The sequence below is a fragment of the Coffea arabica genome, chromosome 5c (assembly GCF_036785885.1).
Source record: "Coffea arabica cultivar ET-39 chromosome 5c, Coffea Arabica ET-39 HiFi, whole genome shotgun sequence".
NCBI classification, from domain to species: domain Eukaryota; kingdom Viridiplantae; phylum Streptophyta; class Magnoliopsida; order Gentianales; family Rubiaceae; genus Coffea; species Coffea arabica.
This window is the reverse complement of record NC_092319.1, coordinates 34,267,457-34,283,917: the sequence shown is the minus strand read 5'-3', so window position 1 is coordinate 34,283,917 and position 16,461 is coordinate 34,267,457. Positions and strand designations below refer to the sequence as shown.

Sequence of the window (16,461 nt, the reverse complement as noted above, 5' to 3'; positions counted from 1 at the left end):
CTTGAAGCAAGTCAGTTCAAGAATTTTGTCAATGGTATTGAGGAGGACCAGCCTTTGTTTTTCGTGATATGGACCATTTTTCCCTCCTTTCTTCATCTCTTCCTTCAATATGTTTTATTCTTATGATGTTATCAATTGCATTACAAGTCAGATTGGTAACTTTTCCAACTCAGAACTAGAGCAATATTTGGCGGAGTTTGTGAACGGTATATTTAGCTTAATCTGATCAGCATATTAAATGCTTTATTGACTTCTGTATATTACTTAGAATAGGCTAATTAACCATGACATAGAACTTCTGTATCCGTTATTGCCCTGCCCTATGTTAGGCTGTTGCATTTACTTCAAGGCCGAGCTAATCTTGAACGTTTTGTGAATTAAGGGTTACTTGTGAAGTGTACCAATCTTTCGTTCTTGTTCCTCTCGCAATCAATCATATATTTGTATTGGATTGATACCATTACAAATTTACGCATACAATTAACTTAATCCATGTTAGTTAATGTAGCTAACTTCTCCTGATCATGTCAGAAACATTCGGTGCCAATGGTTTTTGAGCTATTTTTTCCCTGGATATTGAAATGAATAAAGTATGGAAGTGATAATAACTAAAGAGTAACCTATTCATTTTTTAATTTGTTAAAGTTATTAACATACGAATTGTGTTAGAGAGATACACCTCGAGAGAACTCATCAAAAAATCCAATATATAAGAGATATGAGTCAGAAACTCAATTTTGATTCAAAAGTTTAAGTTATTAGGTTTCAAACTCTTACTTGCATATCTAAACTTTCTCCATCTCTCGAATCAATGTGGTACTCATGAACCTAATATTCTTTTCGTTTATGAGTAACCCTTCACATTGAATCCAAGTTTACAAACTCTTCTCTAAACCCACTTTAATGCTCAATACAAGTGCACCTTAACACCTAAAGTCATCTCTTCTTGCAATTATAGACCCACTCTTCTTTAACATCCAAATTGGATTACAGACCCCTTAACAACCCATGACTCTTTGATCTAACACCAATAAGACTTCCTGCCAAAACCATGACGTACCTAATCCAACACCAGCCAAATTCTTTGGTACTTTGGTCCACCACTAAGAAGAGAAATTTTACCAGTCCAATTTACTATGAGTAGTCCAGACTCATAATCAGAAGCTCTGATACCATTTATTGGGATCCAAGCATGAAACAAAGAACTATTGAGATATCAAATATACAACAATTTAATGACAAGTAAGTCACAAATATGAAAGATAAATTATACATAAGATTTAATATGGTTCAACTCTATCATGGATCCTACGCCCACGGAAAGAAAATCAATTCATCACTATGAGAGGAAATCCTATAGAAGAATACAACTTGAATCCAATCCCAACCCTTATATACCATCTCTCATATTTCAAGAATCCTCTCTCACCCTATGTATAAGATTGCATGTTGCCCTTACATGTCACTTTGTTGTATGACAAACCCCACCTATTTATAAGCTACATTGCTTGGCTAATACTCAAATAATAATAGGAAATAATTGTTAATTCCTAATCTTATATAGAACAGAAAATAATTTCTAATTCCTAAATTTATAAAAATAAGAAATTTCTTGGCTATTACTTCAAGTAACTAAAACCAAATAGGAAACTAAAACCAAAACAAGAAACCTGTCTGAAAGAAATTAACCCAATTTCCTAACAAGTTGATGTGAACTTTTTATCGTCCTTAAATTTAACATGCTTATTATAATTGAATGTTATGTTAATGTAGCCTAAAACTCTTAGAAAATTATTCAACATTTTTTATTGTATTGGCGCTTGGAAGGCAGTGAATTTATATCCGCTGGGAGAAAACTCTTTGTGTTACAAAATGGATCTGATGTTCATCAGAGTACAGAAACTTCGGAAGATTTTTTTTTTTGGTTTATCTGTACTTTTTTCTTTTGTTAGTATGTGAAAGATCTTTTCTTTTAAAAGCCGATTATCACTTCATTTTGCGTACTCAATCTTTCATAAGACCTCATATATACAATTAACAACAATTTTTGTTCGTCTGTATAGTGGACAATCGTGATAAAGTAACTAATGATTTTCCTTTGCTTGATGGATTAGACATTTGAAATTCAGTTCTACTGCAAACTCGTGGGCAAATATGCAACTTTCTAAGATTGCAGGAACCATTAGCATCCGTTTCTTTCAAGTTTATTTCACAAATTTGCTCAAGGTTCTTCGTCTTTTGAGGAGATGTGGCATTCAGATCTAGTTGAATTTTAACTTATTATTGTTTAACCTATTCTTGATGACACCTGTTTCTTGCATGGGAGGAGATTTATTTATCAATTTAAGAGTAGGCACTCGCCTCCTTTCGAGCTAGTTTCTCCATTTGACACTTTGCAAAACTTGTGTCTTTCTGAATGTTGACATTAATTAGACAGTTTGTTCCTTTTGCTATTGACTTATGTAACGAGAAATTGCAGAAAATTTTGCATTTAGGAAGCGAATAAAGTTTATCATAAGCAAATATTATGTAAACAAATTGTCTGGGAATTCTTTCATAATAATGGTGTTGTTCTTCTAGCGTTCACTCTTAGTAGTCCCAATTATGATCGATAGGACCATTTAAAAGTGAGGAAGCATTATTCAGATGTTGCGGCCATTTCTTTCATTTGTTACATAAAATGTTTGGAGAAAATGTGAGCAAATTCTGGTGTGGTGGTTGTTTCGTGCTTTCACTAAAATTGAAAAGCAAAGGCATGTATTGTGCTAACAATTATGTATGGTTACGTGCTTTGCAGTTTCTAATTTTGACTTGGATGCTGCGACTTGTGTGATGAGGTTTGTTGATGTTGTAGGTGAAAATGGAACATTTATTAAGACCTTCTACTGGACTCAAGGCTTTTCCACTCTGAAGTAGAATGAAATGATTTTGTCCTAAATACTACTTTCGGTTTCTATACCTTTGCCTCCATGTCTCGTCTAATTTGAAGCAAGACGAAATGCAGCTTACCGCTTGTACACTTTCGAACAGGGGTGTCAACTTGTTGGATTTGGACCCAGAACTGACCTGGATCCGATAAATTTTTTCTGATTTCGATTGAAAAATTATTCCGATGCCCGAACCGGATCCCGGCCCGTTCACTATAACAAAAAAAGGGTCGGATACAGAATATAAGATTCCGATCCGTATCCTGTTTGGACCCGAATAATATATTAATAATTATAAAATATAAATATTTCTAAATACATTTTCTTTACCAAATTAACAATTTAATAATGACTTTATAGATTAATTTGTGATTAGTTTTGGATTGACTATTGCGAGTTATTTGTGATGTTAAGCTTCCCCGTTTGGCCTTCCCTTCGGTTACTACCGATTCAACTTCAACTTGTATGATTTGTGCAATGATTTATTGTAACTGATTTAAACACAATCCTATCTGTGACATAATCTGTAGCAATTACGTAATTCAACTTGTAGTATGATTTGCGCAATGATTCTAAATGAAACTGATTTAAACACAAAACTCTTATAGGTCTCTGAAAATTCGTGGCATAATCGGTAGTAATTATGTAATTTACTAGATTGCATTTTTTTCATAAGTGAGAGCATTTGAACCAAAAACCTCTTACAACGTCTCCCATCTCATCATCCAATCTAACCTTCCCTTGTGTAATTTACATGATTTTACATGAAACTGATTTAAACACAATGCTCTTATAAGTTTCTAAAAATTCATGGCATAATCGATAAACACAATGTTCTTATCTGTTTCCGAAAATTCGTGACATAATCGATAGCAATTATACAATTTACTAGACTGCATTTTTTTCATGAGTGATAGCACTTGAACCAAAAACCTCTTACTTACCGCGTCTCGTATCTTACTACTCAATCTAACTCTCGCCCTCGTAATTTACAAGATTGCATTATTATTTTAATGTTTTATTTTTACTTTTTTTTATTTATCTATTCTATTGCTCATTACTGTGTACAACACTTGAACATATCATTTACTTAAAGACTCAAGCGTTCCTGCAAAACAATTTCATATCTTTCCACCAATACAAGGGTTCTGAATCCCATTAACAACAACCCAAATAAACAAGGAGAAAAGGAAAAAACAAGAAACCTCAACTATTTCTCTAGCTTGGCTTCCATGGCTGATCCATATTGAAGGGAGCAATGCTGAGAAGAAGAGATGGCAAGACAAGTGGTAGAAACAAGTGGGCTTAGTTGGTGGTTGGTGGCCGTGATAATGGAGTATGAGAATTGAGAAACACCAGTAGAGAGAGAATGGTTAGAGAATATCTGTTCCTACTTTGTTTGGTCTGGTCATTAATGAGAAGCAAAATTGTTCCTACTCAGGAATGATGATTGAAGTATTTTGGGTCTTCCATTACCATAGATTCATTGTCATGGTAGAGTACCAAACACTTGATGGCCATACCCATTGAATACCCCCAAAAACCCTCGAACCAACGGGTGGTAAGTTCATTCAGCGGTCAAGGCACACACACTCCCATAAATTCTCTCAATTGGTTAGGCATGACTCTATCCTAAGATATTCACAACACTGCCTAATTATTCTTTTACATTACAATACTTGGATCCAGAAGAATTATTAGAAGTGCATTAGAAAAGTTTGGGGTCACCTAAAATTGTCATGAAAATAAGGACGCAGTCCATTAGATTCACCTGACAACCAATACCAATAGGCAAAAGACAAACTGAAGGTAAATGAATGAATAGTAATTAGAGCTAGAGATAGATAAAATCCTGGAATAAAAGAAGCAAGAATACACAACCAAAAGTTCCAAAACCCAACTCAGCTCAAAAACAACAATAGCTAATAAATACCTTATCATAATGCGAAATTAAAGAAGAAAATTGTATCAATAACTGAACTTTCAGAAACTTCTGTCCTGTCAGGTGACCTACTAAGGTTCACAGCGAGAATTACCCCTAGTTTTACATAAATACTGGGAACCAAATCTTAGTAGCAAACTATAATATCCTCCATTTCCTCTCCAATTCGTAGCATATACGTCTCACACAGGCACCCGCACTCAAGGGAAGTGCAGAAACTACAAGTACAAAATCCAGATATGATATTAACATATAAAGAAAACGAAGAAAAAAGGCCAATTCATATGCAAAGCCATTTTACTCACAGGAAATGTGAATTTTCAAGCATGTAGACTCAAATAAAAACAGTACCTGATATAAGATCATCTGTGTAGTCATCATTAATTTTCCCATGAGCCATGGCACCAATCTGTTGGGAAGTTTTCAAAATTTTAGGAGTGGTCTACCAGAAAAAATGATAGTAAATCTAATTAAGACACAACTAATCCAAGGAGACCTAACCACGAATACAGGAGTGCAATCATTGCCTACATCATCAACATAGTCGCGCAACCTTACAGCCTTTGGCGAACTAACAGAGAGCCCTGAAGCAAAAAAAGTTTATCCATTGTCAAATAAACAAAAGAAAGATGCATTTTCCATGAAATGAGCAAATCAACAGATTACCTATTATTCGAGAATTAACAGGCAAATGCTTGACCAAAGGGTTCTCAATCAACTGCATTAGTTTCTCACCCCCACCCCTAGCTTTGATACTAAACTTCTGCAATAACTGGGCTGCATCATTTAATAAAGTGATACAGGGAACACAAACGAGCAGAATGAGAGTAGGCAGATGGAAAGAGCACATATAATAAACATAAAACAACACAGAAGACTCACACATCATAGCACAAAATTTGCCCAATGTCGGCGGTATGCGAACATGTGGCTTGATTTTGATAAGATGCCCAAGATCAGTTTTAACGAACACAGCCTGAACCATACCAGCCATATTAAGTCGGCTGCCCAATATATCAACGAGAATCTGGAGATAAAAGATGTAGCAAAATAGATGGTCAATGTGAGTAAAATTTTGAATTAAAAAAAAATGGGCTCAAGCAATAACAATAGACGAATAAATAGCACTTTATTGCCACAATGGGATCATTAGTTGACAGAACATTATACATCCTTTGCACATAGTCATATGGAATACAAGCGTTCACAGGTAGAAGAAGAAACAAGGAAAACATTCCATGCAGATAAATTAGAACATCCAGATACAAAATCAATAGATTTTACTATTCTATGCCTTGACATATAAACCAGCTGCCATACTTCACGCTTTTTTTCCTTTTATTTTTGTATTTTGATTTTCGGCCCTATGGAGGGCTGAAGACCCAAAGCTATTCACAAAGATGTTGCTCTCGGCATATAGACCCCTCTGAATTCTGCTCAAGAAGGCTCCTTGATTTAAATGCTATATTGAAAAGATAAGAATCGTCCACAATGTAAATTATTAATGGAGAATGGGAAAACATGAAAGCAGCAGAAAAGTAACTAAATACCAAATACTACTCCTTCAGATGGATGTTCATTTATACAACAATAAACAAATGGAAAGGCCTACAAAACACAAGGTGACAGATGCATTTCTAATGCATTTAAGTCAGAGAAAAGCAGGAATCTCTTCACTTCTAAAGTGACCGACAAACGAGAGGCCATAAGTGGATGAATGCATACTTAACGCTGTTGGATATTCACACCCCATGCTTTTCTCTTTACCTACTACTGCATATAGGTAGAGGCACCCAAAAAAAACACACGCGCGCACACACACGATTCTAATTCATTTTTAAGCTTTGGATTTTGTCAATACTATGAAACTTGGATACAGATAACCCAATGGAAACCCTATAGATTACACAAAATAACTTAGTACCAAACCAGAGTGAATGTGAGAGAGAGGGGAAGAGAGAGAGAGAGCTTTGTCAAAGTCAAGTGTAATCAAGTAGACCTGTCTAAATGCTTTTCCTTCTTATCTTTATCTCCAAAGTCCTAGTCAACTAAGTCAATTACCCTTTCTATTAATCCTTACCCTCGGACCCTCTTCTCCAATCTAAGGGTATCAACATTCAAAATACATGATAAATTCCAGGGAAAAATGAACTCATAGTAATTTAATATTCTTTCTTTCACGTCATTAGGAGGAAAGATTTCAGGAAAGCCACATGGAAAGGTGTGTAATAATCATGGAAAACCATAGAATTTGTAATCATGTTTAAATAGATTTCAAATTCACATGCTTAAGAGATTTTATGATGCTGGAATTTTCAAAACCTGGAAACTTCATAGAAAATGGCAATGCAAATTAAAGAACCTCAGAAACTTACATGTCCCATTGGTATTGCGAAAGCAACATACAAAAGTAAAAGAACATCTCCTGAATTAAGAAGTAAAATGGTAATAAATGATTTATACAGAGAAACAGCTAACTTATTTGGTTCTCCTTTGCCTGCCTGCTCCATTACTTAAATAAACACTAGGTAATGCCTCTATACCATATTACCATGACACCAAGATTTAGACTACATCTAAATGAGAAGCTGCCAGGGCTTGAAAACTAAGTAATGATAAAGGATCATCCTTAACAAGAAATAAATAGGAAGCTATGACTCGGAACGAGGGTTTAGCACAGTAACTCTCATAAAAAAAAAATCTTTACTGAAATTTTAGTCGGCAAAATACCAAAAACTACAATATTAATTAAATAAGCAAGGCCCTGAGATTTATGCATGGAACTTAGTCATTTCTAAGTTCCTAAAGTAAAAAATAGAACATGGATGACAGACATAAAGAAATATGCACACCCACCACGCACGCTCACAAATACACACACACATATATATAATGTATGTACATTTATATGTATATGTATGGAGAGAGAGAGAGAGAGAGTAAATATACAATTGTCACTCTGGGCGTATATGCAAACATATTATACAAACTTGTTTATATGCCTCTCTCTATGTATACCAAGATAGATGATTATGACATTTATACCACTTACAACTTTAAATAGAAATTATATGTACCTCTAAATCTGCCAAGACTGATCAGTCATAAGCAGAGTATGTCAAGAATAAAGGACTAATAATTTTTTAGTTACCTTGAATGCTTCTGAAGAAAAACAACAAACAAAATTTGGGATAAAGATTTCGTACACATCTTCTACTTTGGATGTTGAACCTCAAACTGATTTCAACTCGCAAGTACAATCTAAATGCAGGAAAAACATTGAATATCGCTTGCAGAAAAAGAAATAAAAATGAACCATCTAGAGGGTGTTAGCCTACCCTAAACTTGGTAGAAAAAGGACCAAAAACAACTGAAGTTTACCAAACAAGATCATTGATTTTCCATATGCAGTGGTTTAATTTACAACAACGGTTAATTACAAATTGATTGTCACAATATTAAAAGGAAAACCTCGCCAACTTGACCAAGAAACTAAAGCCAAAGAAAGACGATCCATCAGAGGAATGGGAAACACTAGGTTTCTGAGGTCACATTTGACTGTATAATTACGGATCACACATTAGATTCCCTAGATGCAACTTCAAGTTAATTAACTTGTATCTAATTTATCCCTCAATGAAACCAGCCTATAACACAAATAATTCTCTCAGCCCTCAATTGCACAACTCACAATCTTCAGAAAGAAAACATACAGGTGTATGTCTAGCACATGAACATTGTAAAATGTGAAAGCAAAGAGCATATCAATATCATTTTAGTCTAAACTGACGCATCAGAGTTCACAAAAATCTCATAAAAAAACCCCAGAAAAAATCATGAGTGGATTGATAACAGAAACAAAGGAATTTCCTTGAGATATTCACAGTATCATCTTCAGGTAATGCGTGAAAAGCCATAAAACTACTTTAAACACTCTGCAAGTAATATCTTCAAGGTAAATTTCCAAATTCAACAACTCTGTCTAGATCATAGCATTCATCAAGTAGTGCTTTCATGAAGATTACCTCATGGACAATATCAGGTCTGTAATCATAAGGATTCATGTTCTTCTTCCTTAAAAAATCAGCATGCTTGTCGGGATTCAATATCTCATATGTCTGCGGGAAAATAAAAAGAGACAGCAGCTTGAAATTTAATAATGCATCAAGTGTTGAGCCTAATTCTGTAACATCCTTTGAACAAACTGAAGAAAACAAAAACAACATAAATATTTAGAGAATGAAAAAGTTAAAGAGTAGTATCCTCATGTACCCTGCCAACATAAGCAGGCACAAGTGAAGCTTTTTCAAGAACAAACACTACACCAGATTTTGGATGGTTGCTCGAAGGCACTGGTGGAATTCCCGGAAGTATATCCTCAGAGTCACCAGCTTTTGCCTCCTCTTTTCTGGCTTTTGCCATGTCTTTCTTCCTCTCCTCATCTTTGCTGACAGCATGTTCATGTTCTTTCTCTCGTTCATGCTCTTCTCTAGAATGACTTAGAAGCTTCTTCACTGAACAAGGACGCAATATGCTTTTCCTCTGTCTTCTTTTTACCCTAATTTAAAAAATAATAAACGTCAAAATGGGAAACTGGCACATGGCAGAGTACAATGGGATAAATGATATGATCCAGAGCCCTCCCCCCCCCCCCCAACTCTAGTCCACGAAGATCTCACATACGAAAGTTATTCAAAGTTTCAAGTTGTGCCGTTCATTTGGTCTTGTTGAGCAAGGGCTTATTTGTCATTTTAGTTGCTGTTTAGTTATTTTATTCTTGTTAATAAATTCAGCCAAACAGCCCTTCTAGTTGGCCGAATATTAGATAGCCCATTTTAGTTATTTCGGCCCAAAGGGATCCTAGTCTAGCCGAGTTTGCTTAGGTATTTTTTAGTTCAAGTGATTCCAATTCACTTAAGGTCTAGTTTAAGTGAATCCAATTCACTTTAGGTCTTCTAGTTTTGTATGGCTATATATAGCCCAAGTAAGAGACCTTCAAAATCGGTTTTTGATCAATAAAATTTCGTGAGTTAATCACTTTTTTTTTTCCAAGAGAGCTCCTTTGAATATTTGAGAATCTTTCTGAAGTTATTCATACTGAACTTATCAACCAACTATCTCCTTGGTTGTGGCGTTCTACTACGTATAATTTGATTCGCTAATTCGTTAAGTCGCGGGTTGAGATTGTATCAATATTGTTCGCTACTTAGAGGGTTAGATTGGGTCACATTCTCCGCTGTTGGTGTCATTGTCTAGATCGTGCCCAACTATGTATCACATCAATAATACAAAACAACAGGAAAACATGCAAAACAGAATAAGGCACAAAAAGAATAGCATGCTAAAACAGTCAAGATCTGCTATTAAGATAACTGAATACACTCTTCTCAACTAATCAGAAATGCAGCCAAAGACCTCTGGTCATAGCCATTTTAACTTATCATTCTTCCAGGTTTCAGTTCTAGTGGATAACCATTACCATTCCAAAATTAAATTCAAAGAAAACCAGATAAATTAAATTGTGAGCATGTACACCTGATGCTGAAGAAGGCTTGGGATATTGTAGTTCAACAAGCTACAACTAAGTCCTTGATCATTGTAAAGAAGGCTTAAGAAAGAAATTCCACTGCCTTATCATTCCAAGTAGGTATTATCTCCAGCATGCACATACTAGATAAAACAGACATGTATTAAGTTTCTCAGTAGAGCCACAAAACCATCTCTAAACCACATCTATACAAACTGCACAACAAAATATGACAACCTAGCAATGTTTGCCTATGTCACAAAACATACAAAGTGGTCTTGCATTTATCAAAAACTTAATAAAACAATCCCAACTTGAAATTCAAGGAAAACTCTGTTAACAGTATAGATATAAAAAATGAAAAGTCATAGAGCAAAACTCCAACAGCAACATAAGCAATATTTATTAGCACTGAAAAAGATACTGTAAAAATAACTAAAATCATGTCAAGAAATGGTAGGAACAAATCTACTTATTCCAATACAACCAAATAATTTCACTCCCAAAAGAATAACAAATATTGGTGTCAAAAGAAGTACAAACAAAAAATGGTGAATGATGGTTTTTGGTGGTAGTGACATAAAAAAAAAAATTATCAATCTACTCCTTATCTTGGAAAATCTAGTCCATAAAGATTCCTCTGCTACTTGCAAAAATGACACTGAATTCAACTACAGATCAGAAAGAGGACAAAGCTCTCCAACAAATTTCAAGAGCCAATAGCCAGTTACCAAAGACTCCGCTGATTATAGATAAGTCGATAAGGAAAACATCGAGGCAATCCACGTGCAATAACCATCACCAGCTCTTTCAACTGCACAAGAGATGCAAAAAGTATAGTATCAACTCTCACGCGTCATTAGTAGCATGCAATGCCTCCCAAAGAATTAAAACTTCTCCATGTAATAGTTCAATATGCAGCTCCTACATTACATTCTTCCAAACTCTTATTTCAAGCAACATTGAGAACAACATTAGTAGATAGTTATACCAATTATCAGGCCAAAATTAACCAGTAACGTTTAGAGAAAGCACGTCCAGCATCTAAGGAAGCAAGTACAACACGAAGTACAGAATTCATCAATTTCATACGATGGCCATGGCCAGTTTAACGAACAAGGGGCAGCAGCAAATAATTGTTCAAAGGTATTGCAAGCTCAACCAAATCACCAACTTCTGAATCAATGGCATTCATACAAGTAGTTGACCTTGTAATTTTATACTGATTGAACTATCTTAGTACATGCAAAAGCTTCAGAGAGAGTCAACGAAAGGTGCTGAAGAATGCTTATCACTGTCTAAAGTAATAACCATTTTTCCGAAATTCAAAAGCAAAGGGGGCATGCCTGGTTCAGTGACTTGGACGGGCTGCTCCAAGAAGGAGCAAACGAGTCGGAGCGGCTGATGCCGGGTGTGTGGACTCAGTGAATCTAACATGCAACGAGTCATGGGACTCGATCAGTTTCATTAATCAAAAATTTATGCAAAGACAATGCCAATCAATTCCCAACAACATCCCAAAATAATGATAAGTGAAATCCAATTGGATAAAATCAATGAAAGAAAATTGCACCAGAAACAATCAGAAACTACTCTACTTACCTGTATTTATGCCAAACCTGCCTCCCCAAAAAGCCACTGAAAGAACAGCGATTGGGAGGGAAAGAAGGAGAAGGGGACTAAGACGGGCGACTGGTTTAGCTGGGGAGTGGCCGTTGAGTGGAATGGGTACTTTACCGTGCTGGCGGGTTTAAGATGTTAGCGAAGGCCGTAAAAAGGGTTTTGCGGGGGATTTTGCCAACTGGGCAGGCTGACTGGTGCGAGGGAAGAGAAGGGAAGCAAAGGGCCTAGTGGGAAAAAGAAAGTGATTTCATCAATCTTGTTTAAGATTAAATCTGGAAGCAAAGAATCAAAATATTGAAACTAGATATTGTTAGATTATGGAAGGGAAAAAAAAAAGGAAAGGAAAATATTATGTGTTAATGAGAATTTTACCCATAACTTAATATAGTCTAATTTTAAATTTTTTTAATTAACTTAAGTTTTCTTTCTCTCTATTTTTGCCCACTTTTGGCGAACTTCTCTATATTTTCTAAAAACAAGAAAACATCACAAAAGTGGTATCAGTTGGGGTTGGGTTCTAATTTAAGGGTAGTCGCAAATAGTATGTTGCGCCCCATTTTTTTGTAAAACGAGTGATGTGTGGATCGAAAATTGGTGATGTGGTGTTTAAAATAAAAGAAAAAGGCCATGTGACTTTGAAATACGACAGTTTGACCAAAAATAGTAATCTAAAAAGGTTTTGGTAAAAATATAGGAGTCACCACTTGGTATTGAATTAAGGTGTACCAAGTCACCCAAAAATGTGGATTTTAAAAATGTAAAACCTTTTTAGATTGACTCCAAAATCTACGACAAATCAGAGAAAATGGTTCGGAGGTCACAGTTGAAGAGAGACAAGGCAAAGACAATGTCTAAGGCACCCTCTCAACCTAACCTAAGATAATTACATGATTTAGTCATGATTTTCCTAATTTCTAACCAAAAGATGTATCACATTTAGATGTAACTAACATGGATGCAATCCTAAATCTAATGATGAATCGAAAGGGACAAATATCTCTTAGAGGCTTAATCGGACTTGATCATATGAGTTGTGATAGCCAAGGATAAACCCTCCAAGAGGTCACAAATAGTGCCAATGATGTAAAAATGAGTGAAATGAATGTGTGCAATGTGAACAAAATGAGCGTGTGTGAAGTGAGAATGTGTAAAACGGTAATATGCAAAGTGATAATATGTAAAGTGAGAGTGCAAAAGTGATAGTGGGCAAAGTGATAGTGTGCAGAGTGAGAATATGTAAGATGAGAGTGTGTGAAGTGAAAATGTGCAAAAAATGATAGTGTGTAAAGCGGGGGTGTGCAAATAGAAATGTGCCTTCAAAATGCATGAGCCCTAAAGGAATGCAAACAAGACGGGTACGAGAGACTAATGTTCATGACTCAATTTTCCCTTTAGTAGAGGGAATACGAGCGTGCTAAGGCTAGAAAGCCAAACTCATCCATATCCCATACTCAAGGAGTTATTTCCTGCTCTAATCAGGCAAATGTACTAATCTACCCCTAATTTCCTAAATGAGATGTAAATCTAAATGTTATATACACATAGGGGCAAGGGATATTTTATTAGAGGAAATATTATATGCAAAATGATAAAGATCCTAATACTAGAAAAAATGCATGACATGCAATGTAATCATGCAAACATGATCTAGCGAGGGGGATTCCTAAGGGTCTAGCGTTTGGACTAACCCATATCTACAAATTCTCACTAGCGTTGGACTCGTGAGAAAATCGAAACAAAGAGTCACAACTAGCGTTGGACTAGTGTGGATTCGAGAAAGGGGGCCACAACTAGCGTTGGACTAGTGTGGTGACGACATGCACTTGTTACAATCAAATAAATCATGTAAGACCTAATAAAATCACATAATATCACATAAACACATAACACATAATCATAATATCTAGATGCAAGGCCCTAAGAAAGCGGTAACACATAGCACATAGGCATGCAAATCACACAAAACACATAAAGCAAATAGAGCCCTAACTATTACATTAAGGGGGGGGCCTAACTACAATCTAAGAGGGGGGAAAGGAATAAAATAATTAAATCCCTAACTATTACATACTTTGGCATTTAAATGCCCCCAAATAATTAACTAAAGAAAATGAAATTAAAGAAAAGCAAAGTAAATAACTAAATCAAACCAAACAAAATAAAATAATAAAATAAAAAATAAAAAACGAATTAAAGCATGCAAAATTCATGAAAGCACGTAGGAGTACGTGGGAAAAATAAAATTAAAGGGATAGAGGTTACCTCCCTTGCAATGGTAATCAAATGAAGAAAAAATTAGCTTTAAAACAATAAAAATGTCAAGGCACCAATTAAATAGTAAAATATAAACAAAAACACAAAAATAAGTTAAACCAACAAATCACCAAATCCTTCCCAATTGCAACTTAAATGTAATCAAATAATGCATAGTTACAAAGAAGGTAAATTATCAATCAAATTTCTAAAATAAAAACTACTAAGGACCCAATAGCAAACATTAACCAATCATTCAAGTCCAATTAAAATATTTTGGGAACTTCAAAGGTCCATAAGTAATGAAAAGGTCAAGTAATGGTTCAAATTGCAATTACTCTAGGACCTAATTGCAAGAAATTAGAACATAATTGGGCCTTTGTAGCATTGCTTCAAAATCACAGGGACCAAAGTGTAATTTTCCTTTTGTTTTTCATGCATGCACACGAAGTCTTCTGCCATTTTCTGAGTTTCAACGTCTATGAACCGTACAAAGCAAAATCTCATACCAACGAGAACATGCACTTCATGTATTTTATTTCCATAATCAAATGCTAAAGATTCATCAATGGAAGCAAAGCATGTTCAGCAAACGAATTGTCCAAGACAAACATGACAGAGAAGCAAGACATGCAAGCAATCAATGAAGGAATGGAGAAACACTTCTGCAACAACAAACCAGCCCACTCTGGCTGTGTGTATTCTAGGCGTGACTAATACTCATCAAAAGAAAACCCAACATCTGACTAATTTATCAAAGAAAGACATGAAACAAAGGGAACCATGAAATGGAAGAGATAAACAAGAGAAAACAGCACATAAGCACTAACGAATAGATTGATGTCTATCTATATTCAGATTCTTAGGCCAATCTGGCAAACTGGAGAAAACATATTCTTCTAGTTCAAAACATTACTCAGTGAATCAGCAAACAGGGCAAACATTTTTTGCAGCCTTTAATTGTCTTCAAGAAAAGTAGTTCCACGGCAAACTATATCAGCAATTTTTGCACACCACATACATACTAAACCATCATCTGATACAAAAAAACAGCAAGAACCGACTCCAAAATTCCTTGTTTCTTTTCCTCTCTCCAACTAACAAACACAAGTTAGCCAGAATCCCTCTCACGCGTATACAGAAAGATGCACGAAATCTCATCTTTTTGATTCAAGACTTTGTTTAGGCATTTTATCAAACACTAAATGGGCATGGAAATTTCAGCAATTCCCTACTCAAATGAGGTCTCGGTTGGCCCCAAAACTGACAGCAAAACCAGAAATTTCAACCCAATTAACAAATAAAGCAGTAATCTTTCAGAAAACGTAGGCAAATCCACCAAGAAATTGTGATAAAAAAAACAACAGAGCTTCAAGCGGCCATGCTTGAAAAACTGAAATTTGAAGGAAGAAGATAGCTTACAAAGCTATACAGGTGATGATTGACGGCGATGATGGTCGTTGATTCCCGCCGACTCCAGCCTTTTCCAGCCGCTCCTTCGTTCTTTTCCTTAGCCTTTCTCTCCTGTTTTTGTTTTGCTGTTCCAGGTTTATTGCCGAAGCCTTTTTCCTCTGTTTTTCTTTTTTCGTCCCAGATTTTCCTTCTTCTTTTCTAGCTCTCACTCTCTCTCCCAAGCTCCCCCCAGTTGTTGTTTTTTTCGTTCTTCCTTTTTTCCTAGCCGCTGTTTCTCCTTTTCTTTTTCCTCCCAGCCGGCCATCCAATCCCTCTTTTGATTTTTCTTTTGATTTTTTTTTCTAGGAAAATCGTCCAAAACCTCCATCATATTTTGTAAAATGATTTTTTTCGTCCCTCACTTTTAAAAGTATAATTTTATATCCCTTACATATTCACATCGATCAAATTTAGTCCCTAACTAGATTTCCGATCATTTTTTGACCGAAATCCATCACGTGCAAAACACGTGATCATTTTTGAAGGGTAAATTAGTCAAATTATATTTTACATAATCTGATCTATAGTCCTTCACATTTTATAAAACAAATTTTTTCGTCCCTCACATTTTATAAAATAATTTTTTCATCCCTCACATTTCACAAAATGAATTTCTCCATCCCGCACATTTCAAAAAATGAATATTTCCATCCCTCACTAATTATGTATGTGAGGGAAACCCTAAAAAAAAACTGTGTGTAAATACATTTTGTTTAAACACATGTATTTGTCTATTT

At 35.3% G+C, this 16,461-nt stretch overlaps 1 protein-coding gene across 2 annotated transcripts; it reads right to left on the bottom strand.

Annotated features, from left to right (window-relative positions):
* Positions 1–4,836: 4,836 nt before the first annotated feature.
* On the bottom strand, positions 4,837–15,975 carry LOC113690071 (uncharacterized). Of its 2 annotated transcripts, none has more exons than XM_072050783.1 (9): positions 15,695–15,975; positions 11,128–11,210; positions 9,142–9,427; positions 8,895–8,987; positions 5,752–5,896; positions 5,536–5,646; positions 5,371–5,453; positions 5,221–5,278; positions 4,837–5,087 (listed from the first exon to the last, which is right to left on the bottom strand). In XM_072050783.1, the coding sequence occupies exons 2-9, from the start codon at positions 11,193–11,195 to the stop codon at positions 5,008–5,010; spliced, it is 924 nt and encodes a 307-aa protein (XP_071906884.1). In that variant the 5' UTR covers positions 11,196–11,210; positions 15,695–15,975; the 3' UTR covers positions 4,837–5,007. The 2 variants fall into 2 exon arrangements, with proteins under 2 accessions (XP_071906884.1, XP_027063688.2); XM_027207887.2 differs by lacking the exon at positions 15,695–15,975 and adding an exon at positions 11,999–12,139.
* Positions 15,976–16,461: the final 486 nt, after the last annotated feature.